The 13,435-nt window shown below is 44.8% G+C and overlaps 1 protein-coding gene and 1 non-coding gene across 2 annotated transcripts; one reads left to right on the top strand and one right to left on the bottom strand.

Moving 5' to 3' along the window:
- Positions 1 to 6,902: 6,902 nt before the first annotated feature.
- On the bottom strand, positions 6,903 to 7,009 carry LOC120639387. Its single transcript, XR_005661390.1, has one exon. It is a non-coding gene; the product is annotated as a small nucleolar RNA R71 (small nucleolar RNA).
- A 224-nt stretch (positions 7,010 to 7,233) lies between these two features.
- Positions 7,234 to 8,832, top strand: LOC120713306. Its single transcript, XM_039999294.1, has 3 exons — positions 7,234 to 7,459; positions 7,955 to 8,277; positions 8,335 to 8,832. The coding sequence occupies exons 1-3, from the start codon at positions 7,234 to 7,236 to the stop codon at positions 8,830 to 8,832; spliced, it is 1,047 nt and encodes a 348-aa protein (XP_039855228.1).
- Positions 8,833 to 13,435: the final 4,603 nt, after the last annotated feature.

Here is a 13,435-nt window from a genome sequence, read left to right as displayed (position 1 = left end):
TAACTAAGAGCAAAAAAAGAGGGAGTAATCTTAAAACTTGATTATGAGAAAGCTTACGATAAAGTCAACTGGAACTTCTTAGAAGATATGCTCATATCTAGAGGTTTTAGCCAACAATTGATCAAGTGGATTAATTATATAGTCGGAGGAGGTTCTATATGTGTTAGAATTAATTATGAAAATAGCACTTCCTTTAAAACAGGCTAGGGCTTAAGGCAAGGAGACCCTCTCTCTTCGCTGCTTTTTAACTTGGCAGCTGATGTGTTTACTAGGATGAAGGGTAAGGCTAGTAGGCAAGATCTTACTAGGGGTCTTATGCATGATGCTTCCCTAGGAGGGATTGTCAGTCTGCAATATGCGGATGACACCCTTTTGTTCCTTGGCAATGACATGGAAAAAGCAAAAAAAAAATAAATGGGTCTTATCTTGCTTTGAATAATTGTCGGGCATGAGAATAAATTATGATAAAAGTGAGTTGATAACTAGGGGATTTCATGAATAAAATCCGCTAGCACGTGAATATCGTTGTAGCTTTCACCCAGGAGTATTACAGGATATCGTATCCACTGAGGAACGTGAGTCTACTATCTACGGGTTCAGGCTCATCCAAGGACACACACCGGTGTAGGAGAGATAGGACAAAGAGGACTTCCTAAGATTTAGAATCTATGTTTAGAAGAAGAGATAACTTCGCCTTGTACTTCGAGCTATTGGTTTCGACTGGCTTATATAAGCCAGTAGCTCCGGTAATAATGCTCTATTCCATATCTGAACATGGAGGGTTACTAGGGCTCGAACAGGGCTGTCACCACCTGCTGGCTACCTCTACGAACTGTGGGAGTATAACACAACTGAGTGGTAAAGTCTAGCCTAAACACCACGTCTACCCTATTCCGTACTAATCCTAACCCTGGTCAAGATTAATAGATTATTCTTCTCTATCCGGAGTCTTAAGCTAGGATCAAATGCTACTCTAAGCATACACTCAATTAATAAAAGGCAGAAGGAATAACTTGCAACTAAACTCTAATTCTAAATAAGAAAGTCTCGAATACTTACAACCGAATAAGCATCCGTCGAGGTACAAGCGGAGAAGAGTGCTGACAAACCCGGCACTTCCCCCGACTCCTCCTCACTCTCCCCCTAATCTTCTACACCCCTAGGCTGCCTAAAGCATCTAGGATGAAGATCTTCAAACTCCAAAGGAATAGAGGAAGAAGGTGAGGTGTGTGGTGTGTGTTTCATTTCTTCAACCCCCCTGTATTTATAGGAGGGAGCCACAGCCGAGGGGTGCTTCATTTGCAGTTATTCCTTGCTGAACCGACTTAAGGAGCCAACTAGGGAGTGCCACGTGTAGCCTGAAGGTAGTGGGGCCCACTAGGCTGTCGACCGGCCACCCAGTGGGGCCACCGACCTTGCTCCTTTTTCTGGTTGGCTGATCTCTGGGCCCACTTGTCATTGGCCTGTGATTTGGCTTTTGTCATGTTGGTTTCTAGCTCTGGTAGGCCCTCTATTCCATGTTATGACACGTGTCATGCTCTGATTTGCCGGAATGTTGTGTCTTGGATCCCGCCACACCGTTATGCTGCAAATATAGCTAAAATTCACCTGCACGCATTCTCAAACATCATCTGTGAATTCGTTAGTAAATAAATCTGTCCTAACATTTATTCCACATTATGGTTCAATTTTGTGCAGGAGTTGACGGTCAAAATGAGTTGTTAATGACCGTCAATAGATATCCAACCTATTGTGGATAAGCTTGTGAAAAAAGATTGCAGGCTGGAAAGGGTGTCTCCTCTCTTATTGAGGAAGATTAACCCTTATTAGAGCTTGCCTAGCTAGTATCCCTATCTACCTCATGTCCATGATCAAGTTTCCTAAATGGGCAGTAGAAGCTATCAATTCTCATATAGCTAACTTCTTCTGGAATAATTAGGAAGACAAACATAGATATCATTTGGATAATATCCAACTGATATCTCAAACAAAGGAGTTTGGGGGCTTAGGTATCCCTGACTTAGAGAACCTAAGTATCTGCTTATTAGCTTCTTGGATAAATAGATACCACCTGCGGGACAATGTCCTTTAGAGGAAAATTGTGGATCACAAATATGGAAATGATAGACCTAATCTGTTTTGTTGTTCTGAAATTGGTGCCTCCCCCTTCTGGAAAAGGGTGCTTTGGGCAGCAAAAGTTGCCCAAGTGGATTATAGTTGGAAAATTGGAGATGACAGGAATGTGAGATTTTGGGAAGACCACTGGCTTGCGTTTTTCAGCTTAGCCATCCAGTTCTGGCCAATCAATGTGGTTATTAATGAGCAAAGTTGTTGTGTAGCTGACCTGTAGGATAGATCTAGTCTGAAATGCACTTTTAGAAGAGAAGTGTCTGAAAATTTGATGAGAATGTGGGAGAACAATTGCCAAGAGTATTAATTTCACTGATAATTCTTATGCCATTATTTGGAAATACAATTCTTGTGGTCGTTACTCGGTACAGTCCCTCTACTCTTTTTAAGTTTTAGAGGAATTAAATCTATATACACCCCATTAATGTGGAAACTAATTAACAATACCCCCACGAGTAAATGTTTTCTTGGCTAGTAGCCAAAAATAGATTGCTCACTGGAGACAATCTGGCTAAAAGGAAAAATTTGGATGATGTCTCTTGCATTCTCTACTGTGAAAAGGGAGTCTTTTCTCCACTTGTTGTTTGATTGTTGTGTTGCCAGACTTGTCTGGTATGATATTTCAGACATCCCTGATGAGAAAGCGGTGGGTGTTGATTTAATCAGCAGCTAAATAGTGGATCAGTATAATAATAAAAAATACTGTCTTGAATGTTATTTGTGGTGCTACTCTATGGTTGGTTTGGAAGTTATGAAATGAAATTTATTTTCAGGGTGTGGCGTGGAAAGATGTTCAGATGTTGCTGATCAATAGAGCAAAAATGTTGAGGAGGTGGTAACCTATATAGAGAAAAAGACCAGCCGTGTCAGGTGGAATGGTCTACTTTACTAGAGATGAAGGTGGCGCAACCTCTGGAGCATGGGTGGGACACTTCCTAGCCAATGACTTTGCATATGCTGGCCTGCGTCAAGGCATGAGGACGTGAGGGTGGCGATTCCAAACACCCAAGAGGATTAGTCTACTGAACAACAGAGCTTTGTTGATGAAAAAAATATGACAAGATGCTTAGCTTCCCCTTCAAATTTTGAGCATTTGGTGCTCTTTTCTGAACTTGCTCTGCAAGTCTGAAACTTGTATTGACTCTTGTTTCTAAAAAAGAATGTCATAGATGGATCTTCAGTAGAAAGGAGCAGCAAATTAACCCATTTGCAACACCAGTCACTAGCAACACTGAACTTCCTATTCTCTGGCTTCTAGCTCTTCAAGATGCTCCAAATGGGCATCCACTTTTGATTCCTTGTGAAGAACATCCTAACTGTGCTTAAACATAAATGGACCATCATTTTTGTTATCTGCTTCATAACTTGCAAGTGCCCTTTCCATTAAATCCATATCAGATTCACCACTAGCCCATAAAGCATTATCTTCCTTCCAGCTATGGCAAAACCATGCAACCCTATTCTTAATTCTCCCAAAGTTATCCTTGACTTGCTTGACTAGCCTTGCACAATTTTTGGGGGTGGTATTGTTGAAGACAGTAGTAACATCTTTCCAATATTGGTAGTTCTTCTTGTAGTTTGCTTGGATTGGATCATTTGAACTATTCAACTAATTGCTCACCTACAATATCATCAAAACATATTTACTGCTGTACTAAAAATGTAGTAGTTGAAGGCCACAAAGCACAATAACTTTTTTTACCAATCTAAGATCCTACACTTTTGTCCATAACAAGCGCATTTCAGTCCTAGCACCATATCCATTATTATTGTCATCACCACCATTGATGGGTTGTGACGAGCTCCCATTGCTCACAACTTGTGAAGGGTTGGGTGTGTTTTTCTTCAAAAAATTAATGAAACCACCATGTGGTTCAGAATGTGATCCCTTGTCCAAAAAAAAGTGTATACAGATAAATCAACAAAAAAGAGTACTGCACAAATTCTTTTAGATGACAAAATAGAACTTTATATAACTGTCATGTGGGGCTGCCACTACTAGCGCCGTGGGCGCGCCCAAGCTGATGGCCGGCAGTCCAGCAGTGGCTGATTTTCAGGATAGTTTGTTAGTTGGTTTTCCATTTGGTTGAGATTAGGATTCGATTGGTTGGCTTGGATTAGGGGCTTCGTGCCTATTTAAACATTTGAACTCAGATATTTTAGATTAAGCAAGATTAATCTACTTCCCTATCCTCCTTTCTTCTTCAAGTCTCCCCCCATCACCATAGCGCACGCAGGTGAAAGCGCCGCCGCCTCTATCAGTTCCGGCTACGAACTCTGTAGCCGGGGCACCACCGTCTTGGGCGTCGATGCCCTTGACAACCTGGTATTAGAGCTCCGATGGTCATCCAAGTACAGCGTGAAGAGGGCACGCCGTCGTGGAGACGCTTCATCGAGCTGTTGAATCTGTGCTTCGGGCCTCCCCTCCGCTCCAACCTCTCGGCGAGCTCGCGGCCTGGTGTTGACGGCCATTATTTCCCATTTTGACCATTAACTTCTCGGGAATAAATTGAGCTTTGTATCATGTTCCATACATATTTTACCTTTTTCTAATAAGTGCAACAAGTTTTGGATGAGTTTTGCTTTCAGGAGATAATATACCAAAAATGAGCCGGAACTGGAAAAAACCCAGGCCGGCCGGCCTAGTACCTCCATTAAGTGTGCCACATCTTCGGTTCAGGGGCAATATGACATGAGTAAGTTATCCCTGAGACATGGATTGGAGGTCGGTTTGATCAAATGGACTAAAAGGCTTATCCATGGATCAAAGGACCCACAAGTCAGTGCAACATTGAGAACAAATCAGTGATCCAATACCCTGGAGCAATCACAAGAGTCAAGTCATAATATCGGTGGAACAGAGGGCCAGCACATGCCATGGAGAGGCCGGCCGGCCTCCCTTAGGGCGGCTGGCCTGGCCTTGTCTGCGTTGGAGCTAAGCAACGAGAACCGACATCCAGGAGAGATCAGGAGCGTTCATCCGAAGGCGGTGCCCGAGAGGCGGCATCCCCAGGCCGGCCAGCATAGGGGAGGCCGGTCGGCCCCACCTGGCATCCTCTGGAATCTCCCCTTCGCGTGGAGTTGAAGCCAAGTTAGGGGTTGCTTACACTTGCAGCTACCAGTCAATTACCGACCTCTAACCACTATAAATAGGACCTCCATCCATCACTTGTAGACACACAAAAGGAGCTCTCTTCTCTCACTTTTACTTTCTAGAGTAGGTTAGGTAGTTGGGAGTTAGAGTCGAGTCGAGCTTGTCTCGGGATTTCGGAGTCGTTATCGGAAGTCGGGTATAAGCTCTTGTATCTTTTCCTTTGACATTTATCAATATAGTTATCTTCTTTATCTTTAAGAGTCAGCTTTACTTTCCGCATTTATTTATCTTCTCAAGTTATCATACTTGTGTGCGGAAGTAATTCCTTTAGCTTAGGCTTTGTATCTTTCTTGTTTATCGGGATCTTACCTTACGGATTTTCTCGCCCGGACTAGGGAACTCAAGTTAGGTCCCTAGGTGGAGGGGGGTTTCTCTTGTACGCGACAAAAGAAATCCTAACACCGAGTACGGATGTGGTGTCCGAGCTTAGTGTTAGCTAGAAAATGTGTTCCACCCCACGGTACCGTTGTGGTAGGCGGCAGGTGGTGACAACACTGTCCGTCCCTTGTAGTCCACCACGTTCGGGTGCTTTCATAGCAGTAGTGCCGACTGCCATTGGACTCCCTTCTCACCCCAGTCTGAGTCCTTTCCTGAAGCCGCCGAAGTAAGCTCTAGGTTCCCGATAACTAGTTAGAAGTAAGGTTTAGTCTAGAGATGTTAGCTCGATAGTTTAGAAGTGTTTTAGGAGTCTTTCTCGCTCGTTGTTCTCCCAGCTACTTCGCTCTCTAAGGATTAGAGTCTCCTGTGCCAGACAGTCTTCGTTGGCCATTATCTTATCATATCTATCAGGCTTACCCCCACTAAGTTAGTAGGTTGATATCTCTCGTAAAGTTTGTTATTCGATTCTTCGATACTCTTTACCATAGTGCTTCCCTGAGGAAAATTACGATACCCTGGAATACTCCAAGGTGAAGTGCTACAGCGGTGATTCTGTGTGCTTGCGGAATCCATATTCTATTGAGCATAACAAACACCAACAAGCATTTCTGGCGCCATTGCCGGGGAAGCAATTGGCTAAATATATTGTTGAATAGTCTGACAAAATTTACTGATTTATCACCGGTAATTTTAGTGGGATTACTATTGCTCTCGGTCTCCTTGTGATTTTTGCATAGCAATGCAGGACCAGATTCGATCTACCATATCACTTCAATTCAGATCCAGAAGAATTGAGTGGATTATTTGACGCATAGTCGTCCAACCAGAAGGAACTTTCTTAGGATCAAGATTTGACAATGCCAGCTTCAATACCCATGGCTCAGAAGACAAACGTCAATTCTCAACCCCGTCCAATAGCCATATCCCTGCTGGACTGAACAATGCCCAAGGCACTGATGGCTTTGAGATAAAGACTGGTCTTGTCAACATGATCCAAGCAAGTCCCTTCTGCGGAAAGGCATCAGAGGATGCCAACACTCATCTTCAGAATTATCTAGAAGTGAGCATCATAATCAACCCAAGAGGCACTATGATGGATAATATTCGTCTTCGATTGTTCCCATTCTCTTTGCTTGGAAAAGCAAAGACGTGGTTTTACACCTTCAAGGAAGAATTTGACACTTGGGATACATGCTCCAATGCTTTTCTGGTCAAGTACTTTCCGGTGGGCAAAACCAATGCCCTTCGAAACAAGATTTCCAGTTTTCAACAACTCCAGGACGAAACAATCCCGGGAGCATGGGAACGTCTTCAAGAATACATTGCAGCATGCCCACACCATGGCATGGAAGAATGGCTTATCATTGAGAAGTTTTTCCATGGCCTGAACCAGCGATCGCAAGATCACATGGACGCAGCAGCGGGAGGAGCATTCCTCTCCCTCGATGTGGCAGGAGCTAGAGTGCTCATTGACAAGGTTGTTTCCAACCAGGGTTGGAAAGGCAGATAGGCAGCCAACCCATGCACAAGGAATACATAAAATAGACAGTGTTGATATGCTGGCAGCCAAGATGGATCTTCTCATGAAAAAGCTGGAATCTCCACACCAGGAGGTTGACCAGACTGAGTCTCGAATGACATGTGAGAAATGTGGTAATACTGGACACTCGGGCAAATCTTGCCCGTTCACTCAAGAGGATGAGAAATCCATTGGGAATGACACTCCCGATGACACAGACTATCGTCCTCAGCAAGGTTGGAATTCTAAGCCCGACCTCCCCTTCGGCCAACAGCAAGGTAACATTTTTAATAATAGTTTTCAGCCCTCGCTTAAAAACTTCATGAACGGCCAAAAACAAATCAATGATAACATTAGTGAGAAATTTCTCGCTAATGGTAAAATTCTTGAATCTTTGGCTATGCAACTAGAAGGGTTTAACTCTGTTATTAAAAATCAGCTGAGTTTCAATAAATTGATAGAAACTAAAGTAACTCAGCTGGCCTCATCCTATCATAACCATAACACGGGGGAGCTTCCCGAGCAACCGGGAGTGAACCCGAAAGAAAGCGTGAATGCGATAGTTGTGCGGGCAAGACAATCCGCACAGAGACCACATCTTCTACAGGATGTAGGTACACGGCGGGAGACCGTAACCGCCAGGAATACCGATGTTGAAGACGGGGTGTTGGAGGAGGCTGAAGAATCCAACAACATTGCTACCCATGAAGACCCCGTGGAACCCCCTAGAACTTCACGGGACTGTCACGATACAACCGCCTTACCGTTTCTAGAGCGGAAAAGGAGGTCGGTGGCCGACGAGCAATTCGGCAAGTTCGTCGAGGTAATCAAGAAGCTTTATGGCAACATACCACTTCTTAACACTATGCAGGTTCCCACGTACGCCAAGTATCTCAAGGATATCCTTGGCAACAAGAGGGTCCTGCCGACCACCAAGGTCGTGCAGCTTACAAGTGAGTGTAGCACAGCTATACTCAACCCTCTCCTGGAGAAGAAGAAGAAACTAGGATGCCCCACCATCACATGTTCCATCGGAGCTCAACACTTTATGCACGCTCTTTGCGATCTGCGAGCAAGCATCAGTGCCATGCCAAAGGTAATTTATGATAAACTTAACTATCATGCGCTTGCTCCTACTGCCATGTGTTTGCAGCTAGCAGACCAATGGGTTCGTCATCTCACGGGGATCGCCAAGGATATTCCGGTGAAAATACGGAATTTCTTTGTCCCCCTTGATTTCGTCATTCTCGATATGGAAGCCGACACCAAGATCCCTCTCATATTGGGGAGGCCATTCTTGAGTATAACAACTGCACACATTGATGCGGGAGTTGGAGCAATCCAACTCAACATCAATGAGCAGAAGGAGAGATTCGGCTTTAGACCGAAGGATGAGCAATGCTCACAGATCAAATGTTTCAACCGGAAGGAATCCGTGAAAGAGCTGGAGAAGCCATATACCCCATCCAACTCTACCCTCATCGAATCCGTGGAGAATCTTCGAACTCGGGAGGAGATCAAGGTGTATAACCAATGGAACACGAAGCGGAACATCCAACGTAAGAAATTTCTAGAATTTGGGAAGAATGAGATCGAAGAAACTCTGCCTATGGCGGAAGAAAGTGTCGCCACCAACATCTCCATCAGGTGACGATGACCAAACCCAAGGTATGGATAGTCTCGCTCAGGACGAAAAATTCGAGCCCTTGCCATGAGGTACGTGGTAGTTATCCATTCCTGCATTTGCATATAGGATAATTTATCTTGTTGCATAGTTTTCTATTCCGCATCATGGCATGTTTAAATTCTCGCAAATGCATCCTTTCAATTCTACATTGCAAACAAAAAAAAAATCAGCCAAGATGGCAGACCTACTGGGCTTCATTCAAGCTTGGGGGGATGCCAATGTATCCAAGTAAGTCATCCATCATGTCCTTTCATCTTGTATCCTTAAATAAAAAAATAGTTTGTTTGAGTCTTTCAAAAATTCGAAAAGAAAAGAAAATAAAATAAACACAAAACAAAATAAATAAATAAAACACAAAAATGTTTCATGCTTTGAATAAAACTCCCGACATATATGTGTGCAAATCCGTATAAGCTCTTATCATGGAGATGATGAATAGTTGCTCTGTCCATGCTTTACAAGTACCTCGTTTACAACTTTTTACTCTCCTAGTACTTAATTTGTTGGCTCATGGAAAAATCACTAAAATTCTGGTTTGAGTGGGAGCATGAGCTTGATTTCCAAGTCTAAGTTGTTGTGAGATTTGAGATAGCCCGAACCGGAATAAAACTGCATGCTCTAGTAGGGAACCTCTCGGAATTTCTTTAAAATAAAACATGGTAAAGATTTCCCCTTTGGTTTACATGTCTTACCCAGAGCCATAATGCTTTATCTTATGAACTGATATAAGCTATCTTGAGTTATCTTGAACTTTGCCGAATGGTGAGTCCGTTTGAGGAAGGTACTTGTCATCTACCGATCTTTCTCCTTTGTGTACCCATTGTTTGCTAGCCTTAGATGTCTGGCATGTCAATTACCTACTCCGGGTATTGATATCCACCTTCGCCGGACAATTCCCCTCACAACAAAACCAAAAATCTCCACAGTGAGCCTATCCATCTCAAATGATCTATCCAAGAAATGCTCCCTTCCAACAACTTTATCCTCATGGAGTACGGGTCATCTTCCTTAAAAAAAACTAGACAAAGAAGCAAAGAAAGAAAAAAGAAAAAGGAGACAAGACCCATACCTCCACTCAAGAGAGACGAAATAAGGAGCTCAAATAAAAAGACCAGAGATGTTCTAAGCGTGAGTCCATTTCCTCCCTCTTCCCTGAACATTTTTCACCTTCCATAAGATTGGGATTTGATCGAGTACCGACCTCTTGCGAACCACTCTTCGGCTCGACAACACAAGTAACCAAGGTATGCTACACTCTTCATACCGAAAACTCCAGATATCAGCCTTAGAGTAGGATGAAGATGGTCAAAATTCCCGACCATGGTGAGGATCATACACCTTGAGCGATTTGAGAGCACCATCGGGGAATCTTAAACTATTTTTGAAAACATGCAAAACTCCAAGATAGGAACCTGAACAGGCAACAGGAAATATTCTGGTAAAGGTTGTTCAGTCTCTCAACCGCTCAAGACGAGGGATGAAATGCGAGTAAGCCCCATCTACAGAAATCAAGGTATGAGCCAACTTATTCAAAGTACACAAGGGTTAGAGTAATATGTTGTGCATAAGGTATCTGCAGGGTATGAACATCGATGCAACTCCTGATCCACCAAGCCTCAGTTTGAGCTTTGCTCGAGACGAGCAAAAGTTTAAGCTTGGGGGGTGTTGACGGCTATTATTTCCCATTTTGACCATCAACTTTTCGGGAATAAATTGAGCTTTGCACCATGTTCCATCCATATTTTACCTTTTTTCTAATAAGTGCAACAAGTTTTGGATGAGTTTTGCTTTCAGGAGATAATATACCAAAAATGAGCCGAAACTGGGAAAAACCCAGGCCGGCCGGCCTCACCTAGGCCGGCCGGCCTAGTACCTCCATTAAGTGTGGCACATCTTCGGTTCAGGGGCAATATGACACGAGTAAGTTATCCCTGAGACATAGATTGGAGGTCGGTTTGATCAAATGGACCGAAAGGCTTATCCATGGATCAAAGGACCCACAAGTCAGTGCAACATTGAGAACAAATCAGTGATCCAATACCCTAGAGCAATCACAAGCATCAAGTCATAATGTCGGTGAAACAGAGGGCCAGCACATGCTATGGAGAGGCCGGCCGGCTTGGCCTTGTCTGCGTTGGAGATAAGCAACGAGAACCGACATCCAGGAGAGATCAGGAGTATCCATCCGAAGGCGGTGCCCGAGAGGCGGCATCCCCAGGCCGGCCAGCCTAGGGGAGGCCGGCCGGCCCCACCTGGCATCCTCTGGCATCTCCCATTCATGTGGAGTTGAAGCCAAGTTAGGGGTTGCTTACACTTGCAGCTACCGGTCAATTACCGACCTCTAACCACTATAAATAGGACCTCCATCCATCACTTGTAGACACACAAAAGGAGCTCTCTTCTCTCACTTTTACTTTCTAGAGTAGGTTAGGTAGTTGGGAGTTAGAGTTGAGTCGAGCTTGTCTCGGGATTCCGGAGTCGTCATCGGAAGTCGAGTCAGCTTTACTTTCCGCATTTATTTATCTTATCAATTTATCATACTTGTGTGCGGAAGTAATTCCTTTAGCTTAGGCTTTGTATCTTTCTTGTTTATCGGGATCTTACCTTACGGGTTTTCTCGCCCGGACTAGGGAACTCAAATTAGGTCCCTAGGTTGAGGGGGGTTTCTTTTGTACGCGACAAGAGAAATCCTAACACCGAGTACGGACGTGGTGTCTGAGCTTAGTGTTAGCTAGAAAGTGTGTTCCACCCCACGGTGCCGTTGTGGTAGGCGGCAGGTGGTGACAGCCATGTCCGTCCCTTGTAGTCCACCACGTTCGGGTGCTTTCATAGCAGTAGTGCCGACTGCCGTTGGACTCCCTTCTCACCCCAGTCTGAGTCCTTCTCTGAGGCCACCGAAGTAAGCTCTAGGTTCCCGATAACTAGTTAGAAGCAAGGTTTAGTCTAGAGAGGCTAGCTCGATAGTTTAGAAGTGTTTTAAGAGTCTTTCTCGCTCGTTGTTCTCTCAGCTGCTTACCTCTCTAAGGATTAGAGTCTCCTGTGCCAGACGGTCTTCGTTGGCCATTATCTTATCATATCTATCAGGCTTACCCCCACTAAGTTAGTAGGTTGATATCTCTAGTAAAGTTTGTCATTCGATTCTTCGATACTCTTTACCATAATGCTTCCCTGAGGAAAATTACGATACCCTGGAATACTCCAAGGTGAAGTGCTACAGCGGTGATTTTGTGCGCTTGCGGAATCCATATTCTATTGAGCTTAACAAACACCAACACCTGCAAGCTCACAGGCTCAGTCGTCGATTATCAGGAGCACTTCGTGGCTCGGCTTCCACACGCTGGCTACCTCTCCGAGGCTCAGAAGGTGCAACTCTTCATGGCGGGGCTACAACCGCCGTTAAGCCTCGACGTCGAGATCTACAACCCGCAGTTGCTCGCCGTCGCCATGAGCCTCGTCCGCAAGCTGAGCTACGCGATCTGTGCGTCGCGCCGGGATTGCCGGCATCTCGCGCCTCACAGCGAGGTATTTTCGTGGGAGAACCGCTGTCTGCACCACTGGCTCTGCCGCCCATTCATCACGGCGCCGCGGTCCCGGAGTCAGAACGCGCAGTGCGCGCTTGCCTGGCTCGTGGCGTGCGCCAGATACTCATCCTCCGGAACGGAGAGCCCACGGCGTCAGCGACCTGGGATGACGTCGACAGTTTCGTCGACCGCTACCCGGTTTTCCAGCTCGTGGACGAGCTGCTCGTCGAGGGCGGGGGGGGGGGGAGATGTCATGTGGGGTCGCCACTACTAGCACCGTGGGCGCGCCCAAGCTGATGGCCGGCGGTCCAGCAATGGCTGATTTTCAGGATAGTTTGTTAGTTGGTTTTCCATTTGCTTGAGATTAGGATTCGATTGGTTGGCTTGGATTAGGGGCTTGGTGCCTATTTAAACATTTGTACTCAGATATTTGAGATTAAGCAAGATTAATCTACTTCCCTATCCTCCTTTCTTCTTCTAGTCTCCCCCTTCACCATAGCGCGTGCGGGCGAAAGCGCCACTGCCTCTACCAGTTTCGGCTACGAACTCTGTAGCCAGGGCGCCGCCATCTTGGGCGTCGACGCCCTTGACAATAACTATAACTAGAAATCAGTAGTTAATAATACACATGACCATGTAACTGCAAATAACAAAGTACGACTACTGAAGCATCCCAAACTAATTGAATACTGGTGTGAAATAATATACATGACCAGGTAGCTGCATCCTTGCAAATAACAATGACTACAGAAAATCATGTAGCAACAAGTCCTTTTCATTTGAAAATTCTTTCATACTAATAGGACATCTGTGTTGAGATGCTAAAATACTAAAGTAAATAACATGAGAGTGACTAACAAGCTTCACTTCGTGCGTGAGTGGCCGCATATGAATATTGACCAACTAAGATAGTAGGCAACACATACCATGCTTGCATATCAGAGTTCTTAGTATTTGCAGAGGCACCGATGAAAGAAGGTGCCCACCAAGGGCCTTTAGTCAACGAGCCAGCCATGATCTGGTGATGTTGCCCAGCAAGCCAGTAT

The sequence above is a fragment of the Panicum virgatum genome, chromosome 6K (genome assembly GCF_016808335.1).
Source record: "Panicum virgatum strain AP13 chromosome 6K, P.virgatum_v5, whole genome shotgun sequence".
Lineage (NCBI taxonomy): Eukaryota > Viridiplantae > Streptophyta > Magnoliopsida > Poales > Poaceae > Panicum > Panicum virgatum.
Note: the sequence above shows the minus strand (reverse complement) of the source record. Positions and strands in the feature narration are given on the sequence as shown.

Excerpts from the sequence above, each read along its gene's own strand:
- LOC120713306 (XM_039999294.1), top strand. The coding sequence starts at position 7,234 with ATGGATCTTCTCATGAAAAAGCTGGAATCTCCACACCAGGAGGTTGAC. Across the intron at positions 7,460-7,954 it reads CCCCTTCGGCCAACAGCAAG|AGCGGAAAAGGAGGTCGGTG; the intron begins GTAACATTTTTA and ends TACCGTTTCTAG. Across the intron at positions 8,278-8,334 it reads GCATCAGTGCCATGCCAAAG|CTAGCAGACCAATGGGTTCG; the intron begins GTAATTTATGAT and ends ATGTGTTTGCAG.